At 45.4% G+C, this 16,918-nt stretch overlaps 1 protein-coding gene across 2 annotated transcripts in view; it reads right to left on the bottom strand.

Annotated features, from left to right (window-relative positions):
• Positions 1–16,918, bottom strand: part of RPRD1A (regulation of nuclear pre-mRNA domain containing 1A) — a 199,090-nt gene that overhangs the window by 63,342 nt on the left and 118,830 nt on the right. For both annotated transcript variants that reach the window (XM_083188387.1, XM_083188388.1), the window contains exons 5-6: positions 1,738–1,864; positions 1,463–1,638 (exon numbers count right to left, since the gene is read on the bottom strand). In XM_083188387.1, the coding sequence (XP_083044513.1) occupies positions 1,463–1,638; positions 1,738–1,864 (303 nt within the window). The remainder of the gene's footprint in view (positions 1–1,462; positions 1,639–1,737; positions 1,865–16,918) is intronic.

The raw sequence follows: 16,918 nt of genomic DNA, 5'->3' as shown, positions 1-16,918 counted from the left end.
AAACATCTGGAGGGCCAACGTTGGACATGCCTGGTCTACAGTATCATCTTTATTTTTTTTTTGTGATTTATGACAGGTGAGGCACTGCCCCTTCCGTCCTGTACTCCTGTGCTGCCACGCTGGACCCTCACCCACTGGCAGAAGCTGCACAGTGTCCACCACCCTCCTCTTTATTCCCCATATGCCCACACAGCCCTATCACTACCCAGCTTCCTGCTCTCCTGAACCGTAACTTCCACCACTGGGGGTCACCGACGCTGTGTTGCCCACATACCCCTATCATGCCTCATAGCCCAGCCTCCTGCTCTCATGCACCCTAACTTCCACCCAGTAGGAGGAGACACTGATTTAGGGCCACCGTCCTGTACTCCTGTGCTGCCACGCTGGACCCTCACCCACTGGCAGAAGCTGCACAGTGTCCCCCACCCTCCTCTTTAGTCCCCCTTATGACCACACACCCCTATCACTACCTAGCCTCCTGTTTTCCTGTGTCGTGACCTCCGCCAGTGGGCACCCGCTGGCTCAAAAACACCATACTATACTATTGCACACACACATCTAAACACGCACACACCCCCCCCCCACCCACAAATGTCACTGTACCCTCCACACTATCAATGTACATCTTACTCTGTAACCACTTTTTAATTAAACAAAACAATACACACCCCCTTCAAAATCATACAGTTTGCTCTCTAATTTAACACATTTCACCTATAGCTCAAGTTGCAATACAGGCCATCTTTCATACAATTCTAATCATATTTCTCACAATACAAACTTTCACAAATTAAGGGGGAGCAGCCCCTTATGCCGGTGTGAAGAGCGCCCATAGGGCGCGATGAATCACCCAGTGATTTTTTTACGAACTGTTATAAGCAATATATGTAAATTACTTCTATACTATATGTTGCTATGTTAAGAGGGACATTATTTTAAAACATAGCACAAAACATACCCTTTTCACATCACAAAGTGTTGACGGACATGGGATTGCGATCCCGGGTCTGACCCGACTCTGGCATTTTCACATTAAATCTGAGTCGCCCATTATTCAGAGGGTGACCCGGGTTTATCCCTACTTATACCACAAGTCGAATTGCCGGCTCACCAACCTGGCAATAATCTGGGTCTGAGGTGTGATGTGAAAGGGGTAAGAGATTAGGCCACTTGTCATGGTTAAACGAACTGGCTCATAGGAGCAGGGTCACTGATATCACAGTAACCGAAATGCCCTGCTTATTGATTGGTTTCAGATTCCATCAGGGTCCTGGAGGATCTTCAATAGAGAGGAGATCTTTTAGTTTATCTCAACTTATTTTGTCTTCATAGTTCATATCTGAACATCTTAATTTTTTGGGTAATAGAAGTCCCTTAAAAATCTAGATGAAATCTAATAAAACTAAGCATGTTGCTTCCAAAAATTTGTAAAATATTTGAAAAAATATATTTTTTTACGCACTTCCAGCTGCTGTTCCTTTTCATCAAGGACCTCCTTTTGACATCGCAGGAAGTCGGAAAGCATTCGGGTTAGCTGTTTGCGGTCATCTATCTCTGCTGCTAGTCTTCCATTGTAATCAGCCAGCAACATGCAGGCATCATCCACCATCTTTGAGAGTTGATCACCAGAATTTTTATCTAAAAAAAACAGTAAAAAAATATATCTAATAATAATTTAATCCAGCGTGTCCCAACTGTTCATATTCCTCAACTCTATGTATGACAAACACCAAATACCAGTAATCTTGTCCAGAAGTGACACATCTTGTACTTCAACTGGTAAAGAGCCTATCCTCTGACGCACAGCTGCATCTCCGGAAGCTGCATTCTCCAGCTCCTGTAGCGCATGTATGAGATCTGTTGTCTAGGAGGAAGAGGAAAGCACATTCAGCCTTGGATGTAAAAATCTAGAGACTGTATCCTTGATGCAGAAAGAAACTAGCAGACACAGGAAGTTTATGTATTTTTTTTATTTTTTTAGGAAGGGCATAATTGAGTGTTGGCTTGGAACGATTTGGTTTCCTGTCATTTTAAGTCGATACAAGTATAGATCTGCTTGCAGGTTTCTGTTCTTTTTTCCATAACTTCTTATGTCTGTTAGTAAGTGGTTTTGCAGAGAAATGCTTCTCATAATAAGTGATATATACGGGGGAAAAAACAAAACATTTTGAGCTAAGTCCCCCAAAAATGTGTCAATAAAAATATAAGGAAGATATTTTGTGGTCTATACTTAAAGTGCATACACACGGGGCGATTTTCACCACATTTCTAAACAATCTAACTAGTTCACTTAGAAATGAAGAACTGATCGTTCCGGGTGCATGGCACCGTGCATCAGCATCATTCGCAGGGAAAGACACAGTCTTTCCTTCTAGATCGCGGGGCATTGCCTATAAACAAGATCGCTCAGCACACATCGTTTTATGCATGCGGTCGTACCATGATGTGTACTGAGCGATAATGCTTAAAACACATAGCTCAACCTCCCTGCACCCATGCCATTTGTACGGGGCTTTAAAGGTGCACACTACAGCGATTTTTCAGTCAATCGGCTGAATGTCAAGTAATCCGCCGACAATGAGCAGATTTTTACAGCGAATCGTTCGCAACCGCAAATGATCGTGTTCAGATGCGCACTCCCGTTGATCTTTAGCTGAATCTTTTGATCTTACATGCTGCAGGGAAGCTCAGAAGTTGCAGCTAAAGATCTGTGGGACTTGGGTATTCATGCATTTGGGAGTTGGGGCGCCCGGACGCGTCTGGCTGAGTTCGGGCACGTACGATGCTTGGATATTTGGGCACTTGGGTGCGCTCGGGTATTTGGGAGTGGTTTCGTATGGACGCTCAGGGACTTGGGTGTACTGGTGCATTTGCCCGTATTCACGTGATCAGGTTTTAGGGCGCACTCGGGCAATCATGGATTCCGGTGTTTGGTGCAATTGGGTATTTGGGAGTTCGGGCATGTTTGGCTGCATTTGTGTGCTTGGTTGCATTCACACATTCAGGGATAGGGGTGTTCGTGCACTCTGGTGTATGAGCACATTGGCATGGTCAGTAGAGTTTGTTAGCTTGGGCATATTTGGGTATTTGGGAGTTCGGGTGCTAGGACGCGTTTGCTTGCTCAGGTGAGTTCGGGCACGCTCAAACGCTCTTGGATGTCTGACTGCGATTGGGCATTTTCGAATGCTTTTTTTTTTCTCGAATGCCCGGGTAAAATCGGGCGCATTTGGGCACTTGGGTGTTCGGATACTCAGCTGCTCAGGTAAGAAGGCATGCTTGAGCGCTCAGGTGTTAGGGTGCTCGGACTTGTCCAGATGCTCGAGTGTTTGGGCTTCCGGGTCGATCAACGGGGGAGTAGCTTCAGGGTGGTAGTGTGCAGTGACGGAGTGAGCGACGTGTGTGTGGCAGAGCGACAACGGCACACACCTACAGGTCAGTGGCATGCGCCGGCAGCGTAGCTCAGGTCAGAAAATTTTCAGACATACCACCAAAGGTGTTTACATTTTTCTGAAAACTTAACATAAATCTTTTGCAGCTTTGCATGTGGACCAAAATAAGGTCCTAAATACACTTAAAATAAGGTTGGACAAACATCTATTGGGTAAAAACATCCAGGGGTACACACAACAATCATAATCGGTCTCTCAATAAATCAGAATACACAACGCATAATAAGGGATGTAGCAAATGCATCATAGGCTTTATTCGGCCTTAACTACTATGTAAGCAGTATGGATAGTGTAATGGTTAGCACTCACAGCACTGAGATCATGGGTTCGATTCCCACCATGGCCCTAACTGTGTGGAGTTTGTATATTATCCCCGAACTTGCGTGGGTTTCCTTCGGGTACTCCGGTTTCCTTCCACAATCCAAAAATATACTGGTAGGTAATTTGGCTCCTAACAAAATTAACCTTAGAATGAATGTGTGTGCATGTACATGTGGTAGGGAATATAGATCGTAATATACCATTATATGGACGGACCTTTACCTTAAGGAAACTTCTTGCGCAAAAAACAGTGTCGTTTCGGCACTCTGGACAAACGATTTCACTGATGGCCCGGTGCACGCCAGATCCCATGGGAATAGACAGTGTAGATGTAGCAGCGGCGGCACTCCCAGCACTTCCAAATAAACGATGCGGACACAGCGTGACTGCTCAACGTTTCAATCGATTTAATCGATTTTCGTCAGGAGGATATTATCCTCCTGACGAAAATCGATTAAATCGATTGAAACGTTGAGCAGTCACGCTGTGTCCGCACGGTTTTTTGGAAGTGCTGGGAGTGCCGCCGCTGCTACATCTACAATATATATATATATATATATATATATATATATATATATATATATATATATATATATATATATATATATATATATTTATTTGTGGTGGGCAGATTAACGCGTTATTATCGCGTTAACGCAAAAATATGTTAATGCCGATAATTTCATTAACGCGTTAACTCGTACGTCACGTGATCCGGCTGATCTCAGACCCGGAAGCCGGAAGAACAGCGCATTTTCGCGCCGACACAGCAGCCGAGATCCGCGCGCATGCGCATCGGCACTAGGAGGACGCCAGGACGTGTCTGCCGTGGTCCCAGCGAGTCTGCTGCAGCATTTAGAAGACGCCAGGATACCACTGCTGACATCCCCTTGCATGTGCTGCCGCACTTGGAAGATGCCAGGATACCGGTGCAGAGGTCCACGTGCATGTGCTGCTGCCGCACTTGGAAGACGCCAGGATAACACTGCAGAGGTCCCCGTGCATGTAACAGCAGAGGGGCTGCCAGATAGGAGGAGGGAGAAGATCTCCAGGTGCATAAGGAAAGACGCTGAATATCCAAAAGGGCTACATCATCATACCACCGTGAGTTTGCCTCAAGAGAAGGCTGTAATTACATGATTAGTATAAAGGGGGTCATTATGAATGTGAGCAAGGACACTGTGTAGTCTACATGAGGGGAGGATGTCACTGCAGGCCCATACCAGAGGGCTAACATGAGGGGAGGATGCCATACCAGAGGGGTACATGAGGGGAGGATGCTACTGCAGCCCCATAACAGAGGGGTGGATGCCATACCAGAGGGGTACATCAGGGGAGGATGCTACTGCAGCCCCATAACAGAGGGGTGGATGCCATACCAGAGGGGTACATCAGGGGAGGATGCTACGGCAGCCCCATAACAGAGGGGTGGATGCCATACCAGAGGGGTACATCAGGGGAGGATGCTACAGCAGCCCCATAACAGAGGGGTGGATGCCATACCAGAGGGGTACATCAGGGAAGAATGCTACTGCAGCCTCATAACAGAGGGGTACAAGCCACTAGGGCTGGGGTAATAGGGTGGGTACTGTATTTCACAGGGGATGGGGTGAGTACACAATTCTAAACAGGTCTATAAGTTTGCATGTCAGTGTCCAATCCCTACCTTAACATTCCAGCAAACTTGGGTAGAATGATAAAGTAGCAGTACTAAAGAACGGACAGAGTGACATCACCGCAGGCTGTCCGGCAAGACGCGCAATTCCCCAACTACTGACCAGCAGCAACGGGAGCATCGTGCAAGACTACAAGATATCTTCTGAGGTTGAGGTATGAAAAGGGGGTAATGAAAGTTGTAGCCTGCGGCAGCTTACTAAGGGCCCTTAATTTATTAACAGTTCATTATATAGCACAGCATATTCCATTGTGCTTTACAATGAAGATAGTGATAGAGCAAACTTAGTATTTACAGACAGTCAAACGTTAGGAGGGCCCTGCTCGCAAGACATTAATCAGTGTCACTGCAAAACTGGGGTATAAAGTCTACTTTTTTTTTTCTATATGATACAGTAACAGTGCTCTTATGTCCCTTTTTATCATCTGAGGTTAGTGTATGGAAAGGGGGTAATGAAAGTTGTAGCCTGCGGCAGCTTACTAAGAGCCCTTTATTTATTAACAGTTTATATTATATAGCACAGCATATTCCTTTGTGCTTTACAATGAAGATAGTGATAGAACAAACTGGGTATTTACAGACAGTTAAACATTAGGAAGGCCCTGCTCGCAAGACATTAATCAATAATCAGTGGCACAGCAAAACTGGGGTGTAAAGTCTACTTTTTTTTTTCTATATGATACAGTGGTCTTATCTCACTTTTTTTTTCTGTCCCCCCTCACAGAAATGACTAAATGGAGAAAGGAACAGAAATATTACATGGACATTTTCATTTTAAATCTCTTCCAGACGGCAGAGTTGATAAAACCAAAGTTGTTTGTAAACTCTGCAACGTTGAATTGTCTTATTACCGGAGTACTTTGAGTTTTTTTTTTTTTTTGTATAAACATTTTTATTGAGTTTTAAAGTTTCCACGCGTTTGCATATAACACAATCAGCATGTCCAAGATATTACAACAAAGTTCAGCATGGTAAGATATAAATGTTCAAGTATGAGAATAATACATAAGACAAATCGTAAGTGGTACAATTGCGTCAGGATCCTAGAGAGACATCAGTTTGGTTAGAAAATTGGTTAGAATGTTAGACCCATACCTCATATTATGCGGGATCAACATCAATTCTTATTGCATGGGTGTTTAGAAGTCTCATACAAATAATTTTAATATCCTATAACATACTAATCTAACATCGTCAGAAATACTAACTCTATTATAGTTATGATAGAGAGGATAAAGAGAGGATAGAGGGGGAAGAATGGGAGAGAGAGGTGGGGAGGGGGGGGGGGATGTCTAAGCGTAAGATACATCACAACTCTGCCGCGTCTCAGAGCTTTTCTACTATCTGTTAGTGTAACCCAGTCTCAAACCCGTTGATTGGGAATCGAAATAACATCTTAGGGTTAACATTGAGATTCCATTCCGTGTTGGGAGTTTAACCTTTTTAGTCTAGACCGTTGGTAGGTCCACATTTCATCTTTTTAATATCATAGACATAACACTTTAACGGTAAAGTAGTAAAGTAGTAGGAGACTGTTCGTCTTACAGTCTTGTACCGATATATCAGGCTGGTATGGGGTACGATACTTGGTTATAAAGAGGGGGTTAGTTATCATACGCCTCTTCTAGCGTGGGTGTCTGGTGGTTTAGGTCTGTGTATAAGTCAAAGTATACCAATCCGATACATCAAAGGAATTCAAAAGTCTATTTTTCAAATCAATGTCTAGAGTAGATATATATGGGTTCCATTTTTTGTCAAAGCATTGGGTGGGAGTGGGTAGCCGTTGTAACATAGGTTTCCTATCGTAATATAAATGTTGTAGCATCATCTTGTGGAGTTGGAGAGTTGATGGCGCCGTCTTCACTGTCCAGTGTTTTAGTATGAGTTTTTTTGCTATAGTGAATAGCATAGTAAACATTGGGTATAGAACCTTGGAGGTAGGGATATCGGCCCATTCACAGAAATTCAGGCACAGACTCGCCAGCGGAGAGGGCTTTAAAGACAGATTGAAATTGGAATTGATAAATAGATATACCTTGTTCCAGAAGCGTCGAATTTTTGGGCAATCCCACATACAATGATAGAAATCTGCCCGAGACCTCCCGCACCTTTGGCACGCCGCACCGACTGCTGGGTCAAAGTGAGATCTTATAGATGGAGACATGTATGCTCTATGTATCGTCTTTAAGTGGACTTCTTGTAGATATGCTGAGCCTAGTGTTTTCATGGATGTAGCGAAGTTATGTATTATCATATCAGTAGAGGTGATCGATGAGATATCTGTAATCCATGTTTGAGTAAGCTTTTTGAGGTATGGTTTGGAAGGGATGTTGACTAAGAGATCATAGATGTGTTTCAGTTTGCATGGTTTTGTGTGCCATTTTTGGAGTAGTCTTGTCACAGGGGAAGTGGGCTTAGAAGTCCGAAAATCTATATGAAGCGAGGTCACATAGTGTCGTGCTTGGAGGAACATGAAAAAATGTGTGTTTGGTAGGTCAAAATCGGATTTCAGTGTTGAGTAAGTATGTATGATGCCCCCTGGATCAAATATCTGATTCGCCGCGCACAGCCCTCTCTCTCTCCACTGCAGGAAAAGAGCATTTGAAAGGGATGGAGGAAATGAGGGGTTGCCCCATAGAGTGACATAACGCGAGGAGGAATGGTCGCTTGCTAAGCATTTGTGAAGTTTAATCCAGGCGTTGTATGTATCATGGAATAGGGGGTGTTTTAGTATATGAGGAGGAATGAGGGATCTTTTTGAGTGTAGGAGGGCGTTAGGTGAGTAAGGATGGAAGATTTCCTGATCTAATAGGTTATCTGTATATGAGCTTTTACCCAGTATCCAGTCCGCTGCACATCTTGCTAGAATAGAAATTGAGTAAGACGTAAAGTCAGGAGCTCCCGCACCTCCATTGTATTTGTCCATTACCAATTTGGAGTAAGCAATTTTGGGTTTTTTGCCATGCCAAACAAAGTGGGCAATGGCTTTCTTGAGGCGTTTTTCATCCTCAGGGGATAATGCAAGAGGTAATAATTGCATAATGTATAGGATTTTGGGGAAGATTATAGTCTTTATTACAGCTATCCTGCCCAATGTGGAGAGAGGAAGATCGTGCCAGCCTTGGATTTTGAGTATGAGTTTTGAAGTAGTCTCTTTGAAGTTTAGGGCATATATCTTGGTTATATCTGCAGGGATTTGAATTCCTAAATATTTGAAGTGTGAAGTATTAATTTTGAAGGGGAGAGCTAACACTGCCGGACTCAGGGGTGTAGACGAGTGGATGGGGAGAAGTTCCGATTTTGAAGTGTTTATTTTGTATCCTGCTGTTTGGCCAAATTCATTGATAAGTCTGAGTATCTCTTGGATGGATGGGAGGGGGTCGGAGATAAACAGGAGCATATCGTCTGCAAATAATGAGACTTTAATTTCCTTTTTTCCAATAGGTATTCCTTTGTATAAAGGTGAAAGGCGTAGTGCCATGGCCAATGGCTCTAGAGCAATAGCAAACAGTAAGGGAGATAGGGGGCATCCCTGTCTTGTGCCCCTGCCTATAGGGAAGGGGTCTGATAGAAGTCCATTGCAAGATATCTGGGAGTTAGAGTTTGTATAAAGGGTATTAAGTGTTCTAATAAATTGATCAGGGAAACCAAAGCGATGAAGGGTATGGTATAGATGTGGCCACTCTATCAGGTCAAATGCCTTTTCGGCGTCTAGGGAAAGGATGAAGGCATTGTCAGGATTGGAAGGTGGGTTTTTTTGGGTCAGTGCTGCTATGACTTTACGAACATTTATTGAGGAGTGTCGGCCTGCGATGAATCCAGTTTGGTCAGTGTGAATTATGGAGGGGACAATTAGCTTTAGTCTATCTGCAATTATCTTCGTTAATAATTTATAGTCTAGATTTAAAAGTGAAATGGGGCGGTAGGACCCTGGTAGTGAAAGATCTCTTCCTGGTTTGGGGAGAATCTTAATCACTGCTGTGTTGAAGTGTAGGGGTATTGTGCCTGAGGTCAGAATTGAGTTAAAAAGGTCTGTTAATATTGGAGAAACCTCATCTACCATTAATTTATAAAAGGAGCTGCAGTATCCGTCGGGGCCGGGGGCTTTATTGAGTTGTAAGTGTTTGATTGCAGATGTAACTTCCTCTGCGGTGACTGGTTTGTTAAGAAGAGCAGACATGTCTGCTGATATGGTAGGGAAATCAATCTGCTCCCAAATAGGTGAAGGGAGGGATGTGTGGACTGGTGTGTTTGGGGTGTTGCTGTCAGATAGTATGGGGTTGGAGAGGGTAGCGGCATAAAGTTCTTTGTAGAATAGTTGCATAACGGATGCTATCTCTTCGTTGGAGTTAGTTAGAGTACCTTGGGGAGTTTTTAGGGGGTGTACTATTGAGGGTTTGTTTGTACCTTTTAAAAGGTTTGATAAGAGCTTGCCTGCTTTGTTGCCGAATTTATGATATTTGTAGTTCACTGTAAATAGGGATTTGTTACCTACCTCCGCTATATAGTTTTCTAGATGTGTTCTTGCCAGTTGATATCTGGTTTTGTGGAGTGGGGTAGGGGATTTTTTATAGGCTTCAAAAGAGTCTGTTAATGTTGTTTGCAATGACAAATATTGTTTGGTGTAGTCTTTGTTAGAGGCGGCAGTAAAGGAAAGGATGGTTCCCCTCAAAACAGCTTTTAAAGCCATCCAATATAGAGGGGGGTTAGCGTGTCTATATTCTTCGTTATGAAGATGAAATTTTTCCACTTCTGTTTTCAGAAGTTCCTTAAATTTGGTAGATTTCAGGAATCTGGAGGGGAATCGCCAGGAGCGTGGGGTATTAGATTGATTAGTAATTTGTATTTCCATGGATACTAGGGCGTGATCTGAAATGATTATGGGGGCAATTGAGGATGCAGTGATCTGTGGGAAGAGGGAGTGGGAGACTAAAAGGAAGTCTATTCGAGAGAGAGAGCCATGCGCAGCGGACAGGCACGTGTATTCTTTATCTGTGGGGTGTTGTGATCTCCATACGTCTATCAGACCCAAAGTTTTTATTAAGTGGTTAACTCCGATTTTTGGAAGTGAAGGTGTAGAGGTCCTGACTGACGATCTATCCAATGTCTGTGAGGAAATCATGTTGAGGTCGCCCCCAACTATAAGGTTAGAATCTATGTGTGGAGTGAGTATTGCTATCAGTGTGCGGAAGAATTGTTTGGAGTAGGGAGGGGGTGCGTATATGTTGGCTAAAGTGTAGTGTTTACCTTTGTGTTTAACTTCAGCTATAGCATATCTTCCATCTGAGTCAGCGTCGGTGCGGGTAACCTCCAGCGCGAGAGATCTTCTGGCCATTATAACTACTCCGCGAGCTCTAGAAGAAAAACATGAATGAGCCAATACCTCCCATCCTAACATTTGCAGTTTTGGAATTTCTGAGGCTACCAAGTGCGTTTCCTGGAGAAATACAATGTCTACTTTAGACTTATTCAGGTATACTAACAGTTTCCTACGTTTCATGGGAGAGTTTACTCCTCCCACATTCCAAGTACTAATTTTTACTTCAGAAATCATGGTGTGTACCAATGAAAGTGTTGGAGTGGGGCATAATTTTTATTATCAACGCGTTTGGAGTAAAATCTATCTGAAACTATCAGGCATAGAATTATGACATTTTTGGATTTGTTATTTACACCTAGATTCAGGTGGCGGGGGAAGGGTAAGGTGGGAGGGAGGAAAGTGTTAGGAGTGAAGGAAAGAGAAAAGAATAGAGGAAAATACAGGAGTGTTAGTGTCCCACAGGTTGATATAACCGTGGGGTGACCTCCTAGAGTATACATAAAAACTAACTCTAACAAAGAGTTTTATCAAAATAAGATAACCGGTATCTAACAAGGGCCACGTGTGCCCCAACATTTTTTAACAATTAAACTTATCTAAGCCTTGCTTGTCTAAAGCCATCAGGGGGGGGGGGGGGGGGGGGAAGGGATGGGATGTGGGATAGACAGGACAGAATGCGGATGATTGGGGGTAACACCCAGTATCTTCGGGTGTCCCACCTTGGTTGTTACCATATATGCTTGACAACAGACATTAGAGCAGTGGTTGGGATAGGAAACTGTGGTTATAATGTCAAAGTAGAGTGGAACTTGACCATAAATTGTCGTCAGCATTTGGAGTTGTGGTATTCAATTTGTTGCCTTGTCTATTCGGATCATTCTCATGTGGATAAGGATCTTATTAGACTTTAAATGTGTTGCCGTCATATATTCTTAGCTTGGCTGGGTACAAGAGCCCGAATTTTCGGCCTTCTGCGGCCAGAGCTGAGCAGAGCGGGGAGAAAGCTTTCCTGGTTTTTGATAATTCTGCGGAGAAGTCTTGGAAAATGTACAGTTTGTGGCCTTCCCACATGAGATTTTTAATTTTGCGTGAAGCAGACCAAATTTCAACTTTATGCAAATAGTTGAGGCATTTAAAGAGTGTCACTCGCGGTCGCGGTCTGTTTGGGGTTGGTGGTGGGCCAACTCGGTGCACCCTCTCTATAACTAGGTCTGAGCAAACTTCTGATATGCCTAGAAGCGAGGGTAGGGTGTTGCGGACAAAATTAGCCAGAGCGGGGCCTTTTAGTGATTCGGGTAAACCCACCAATCTAATGTTGGACCTGCGTGACCTGTTTTCTAGTTCCTCAACTCTGTTCCAGAGTTGAAAGTTTTCTTTTGTCAGCTTTATTATGTCCACTTGTGCTTTTGATATATCGTGTGAGACAGCTCCTATCTGGTTTTCTGTGACTGTGACTCTCTGCGAAAGTTTCTGCAGCTGTGAGGTATTATCATCTACAGCTCTGGCGAGAAGAGGTGACATCGTGGCATTTATTGCTTCTACTACTTCCCGGTATGTAACGGGTGTCTCCAAGCCGTGTGATAAGTGTCCCCCTAGGGTGTTACCTTCTGCTGCCTGTTTCTTGTGCGCAGGGTATGGGGAGTCTGCAGCGTTGTCCGGCGCCATGTTGGTAGCCCCTCGCCGCTTGTCTGAGCGTTGCTGCTGCGGCGGCGTCTGTGACGGCTGCGGTGCTTGTTGCCGCTCCATTTGTGGGGATCAGCGGGTGTCTGGGGAGGCGATGTATAGTAGGGCTCGGGATTGAAGAAGCTCCAGGAGCCTTTTAGCGGTGTTTGTTGGGGCGGCGTGAGCGGAGCTCAGAGCGGGAGCTCCGTCCTCATCAGAGCCGGAAGCGGAAGTCACCGGAGTACTTTGAGTTTAAAGTATCATTTAAATGCAATACACAGCGTTGATTCCAGAAAATCACCCAACGAAACAAACAGTGCAGTGAGGCTTCGGCAGACTACGTTGAATACAACCATAGGCGTGCGCAAGGGGGGTGCCGGGGGTGCCCAGGCACCCCCTAATGATCAGCTCCCTCTTCATCAGACTACGGCGCCAGTAGCAGCAGGGAGCCAGCGCCTCAGTCTCTGTCCGCGGTGGCCACTTCAAAGATGGCCACCGCCTTGGAGGAGACAGACACTAGAGGTGGGCATGACCTCTAGTGTCTTCAGAGGATCGCTCAGCACAGCGCGCCCAGCGGGTGCCGCGCTACCCGGCTGGCGCGCTGTTAGAAAGAATCCTGTAGGTAACTAATCTCTTCATGGATATGAACTGCCCTGTCTCGCCCAGCAACCGCACCATGGATGAAGTGGTACCTCCCTGAGCCTCACAGCCACATCATGGGAGAAGCAGCCACACCGTGAAGGAAGCAGTTAAGTTCCTCCTATTTCTGCACAGGGCTCACTAGTACTTTCCTCAAGCAGGGCAGCGTTGTGGCACAGAGCTGGAGCCTATCCATGTGCTCTGTGTAAAGCCTGCATTCCTCCTGCCGCCGGCCTCCCCTTTACCTTGTCCCTGCATCCATGGGCCTCACTGACACCCTGCAACCCCCCCAGATTAGTGAGTGCCCAGAGATCGTTGTACCCACCAACCCCTCTTTGTGTGTGTGACCCCCCTACCTTTGTATGTGTGAACTTCTGTATATTACTATCCTTGTGTGCATGAACCCCTTATCCCTGGTGTTTGACCCCCGTGTACCCCCTTCATCTTTGTGTGACACCGTGTGTATGTGACACCATCTTTCCCAATTTTGTTGGTGTCTTATCCCCTGTTACCCTGATCCCTGTGTGTGACACCCTCTACACAAATACCCCCCTCTATGTGTGTGTTTGACCCTGTTCAACCCCCTATCCATGTGTGTGAGACACTATTCCCCCAACCTCACGCCTCTATCCCCTAATCCCAAGGGTATTACCCCTGTACCCTTCTCCGAATGTCTGTGGCACCCTCTACCCCCATCCTGTGTATAACACATGGTACACCCCCTACTTCTGTGTGTGTGACACTATCCCTGTATTTTTGAGGCACCTTTTATCCACACACTTCCCATGTCTGTGTCACCCTGCACCTCCCTTCTAAAAAGACTGGGGACCCGGTACTTGTTTCCTAGCACGGCCACACCGATTAAGATCGGGGTGGTCGTGCTGAAAAAAATCGGGTCGATCGCATCGCATGCGATTTGGTCGCATGCGATGCGATCGACGCGACCGACCGATTTTTGACCCGATTTTTTCATTAAATCCAATGTAAATTGGGTCCCTGGGACCCAATTTTACATTGGATTGAATGAAAAAAATTCCAAACCCCCCCAAATTGAAGCGCGTACACAGCGCCCCACGATAGACGGCAACCCGAAGCGTGGCGAGCGCAGCGAGCCCGCGAGGGGCGGCGGTACGCGTCCCCCGACCTTTTCATGCCCTACTATCCACTAGGGCGTGGAGTGAGAATAGAATAGTGTGGCGAGCGCAGCGAGCCACCGAGCCCGAAGCGTGGCGAGCGCAGCGAGCCCCGCGAGGGGACGCGGATACCTTCACAGGTAATCGCGTCCCTTCGCGGGCTTCACAGGTGTCCGCGTCGCCACGGACACCTGTGAAGCCCGCGAAGGGACGCGTTTACCTGTGAAGGTATCCGCGTCCCCTCGCGGGGCTCGCTGCGCTCGCCACACTATTCTATTCTCACTCCACGCCCTAGTGGATAGTAGGGCATGAAAAGGTCGGAGGACGCGTACCGCCGCCCCTCGCTGCGCTCGCCACGCTTCGGGTTGCCGTCTATCGTGGGGCGACGACGGGGACATATATAATGTGAAATGGGTCATATTGACCCATTTCACATTTTTTTACATTTTTACACCATTTCAATGTTAAAAATTTTTTTAACATTGAATCCTATGTAAAAATCGGGTGCATCGCGTCGGGACCAATGTTAATGGTCCCGACCGACGCGATGCCCCCGATATTTTACCGTTCCCGACAAGATTTCAATGTTAAATTTTTTTTTAACATTGAAGTCAATGCAAATATCGGGGGCATCGCGTCGGTCGCGTCGGGACCAATGTTAATGGTCCCGACCGACGCGATGCCCCCGATTTTTGTTTCCTAGCCGGCAAAATGGACCTGATTTCAAAAGAAATCGGGTCCATCGGGGTAATCGTGTCCCTTAATTAAGGGACACGATTACTTAAGATTGTGGCCGTGCTAGGAAACAAGTACCGGGGACCCTTTCAGAAATTTTGTTATGGGCCCACAAACTTCTTGTTATGCCCCTGAAGGAACCCCTTGGCAATGAGCATGTAGGTCCCCTTGGCAATGAGCATGTAGATCCCCTTGGCAATGAGCATGTAGGCCCCCTTATCAATGTGCATGTAACCCCCCCCCCCTTGGCAACTAGCATGTAACTCCCCCTAGCAATGAGCATATAATCCCACTTAGCAACAAGAATGAAACCCCTGGCACTGAGCTAGAAACCTCTGGCAAAATCCATGTAACCCCTGGCGTGCAAGAACTCTGGCAATGAGCATGTAACCCATGACAATGAGCATGTATGTACAGTAAGTGGCACTTATGTGGCATAATATGTACAAGGCATTACGGTATGTTGTATAACGTGTTATGGAGTGGCATAACTTGTAATGGGCATTATCGTGTGTGGCATTGTGGTGTTTGTTGTAATCTGTAATGGGCATTATGAAGTGGAGCATAATGTCTAAGAGACATTATGGTGTGGTATTACTTGTAATGGGCATTACAGTGTGTAACATAATGTATAATGGGCATTATGACGTGTGGCATAATATGTAATGAGTATTTAGGTGTGTGGCATTATGTCTAATGGGCATTATGGAGTGTGGCATAATGTGTAAAGGGCATTACAGTGTAAATATTTGCGTCGCCGCTTCAGTCACTACTTATTTAGTTTAAATTGATAGCCAGTAGGCGGTAATAGACACACCCAGTAGGCGTTGATAGACACACCCCTCCAATGGTGCACCCCCTAATAAAATGGGCTGCGCACGCCTATGGATACAACATATGGGAGAAGTATAAATAAAAAAAAGCAAGAAAAGCTAACAAATAACTTAGCGAAGTGGATAGCTACAAGCTGCAGGCCGATTAGTATTGTGGAAGATGTCGGTCTCAAGAACATTCTTAGGATCGCAACGAATGACAGCACATATGAGCCTCCCTCAAGACGCACCATCACAAGAAGAATACATGACTTGTATGAAAAGGAGAGGACTACAAAAGCGACAGCGTTACAACATGCACCACATGTTGCTCTCACTGGAGACTACTGGACATCGCTAGGTAACTATAATTACCTTGGAGTTACAGTGCATTATATAGATGAAAAGTGGGAGCTGTATTCACATGCTCGGACTGTAATGAAAACAAAGGAGAGACATTTTGCTGAACTGTGCATTTTATTCATGTTGCACAGGAGTGGGACATTTCAGATAAAGTCAGCACACTTAGCACAGATAGCGCAAGAAATTTGATTGCCGCTGCAAGACATCTGCCTTTTGAACACGTCCCCTGCACTGCACACAGTCTCCAGCGTTCTATTACTGTATCTTTACAGAACAGTGCATTTGACAATGTCCTGGCCAAATGCAGAAAGGTTGTGGGCCACTTTAAACACAGTCCATCAAATGCTGCAGAATTAGAAAAACCACAAATTGAACATGGACAAAAGAAGGAGTCGCTTATACAAGACATTCCAACCAGATGGAATTCGACTCTGGACTTGGTAAAAAGCGTCTGCAGAAATGAACAGCCACTGAGGGATGTCCTCACCACACACACAACACCAAGATTGCCATGCCAACTAAAGCTGAAATGGACAAACGGCAAAGGTTGGAAACGCTGCTGGAGCCCTGCAGGTATATTTTACATACATCATATATTTCGTTTTCTCACTGTACTGTCTGTAAAAGATGTAGCATGAATGGGATGTAGTTACGATGCTGGCTCTCGGTATCCCATCGGTGAAGATCCTGCAGGGAGGGTTAAGGGTAGGACGGTTTAGTATATTTACTGGGGACTGTCTGAGTACTAGGATGCCACTGTTGGTATCCACGAGAATTGTCAGAATTCTCCCATACCCAACAAAATGGGT

This window comes from Crinia signifera, chromosome 5 (genome assembly GCF_055691185.1).
Source record: "Crinia signifera chromosome 5, ASM5569118v1, whole genome shotgun sequence".
In the NCBI taxonomy this organism is placed as follows: domain Eukaryota; kingdom Metazoa; phylum Chordata; class Amphibia; order Anura; family Myobatrachidae; genus Crinia; species Crinia signifera.
Note: the sequence above shows the minus strand (reverse complement) of the source record. Positions and strands in the feature narration are given on the sequence as shown.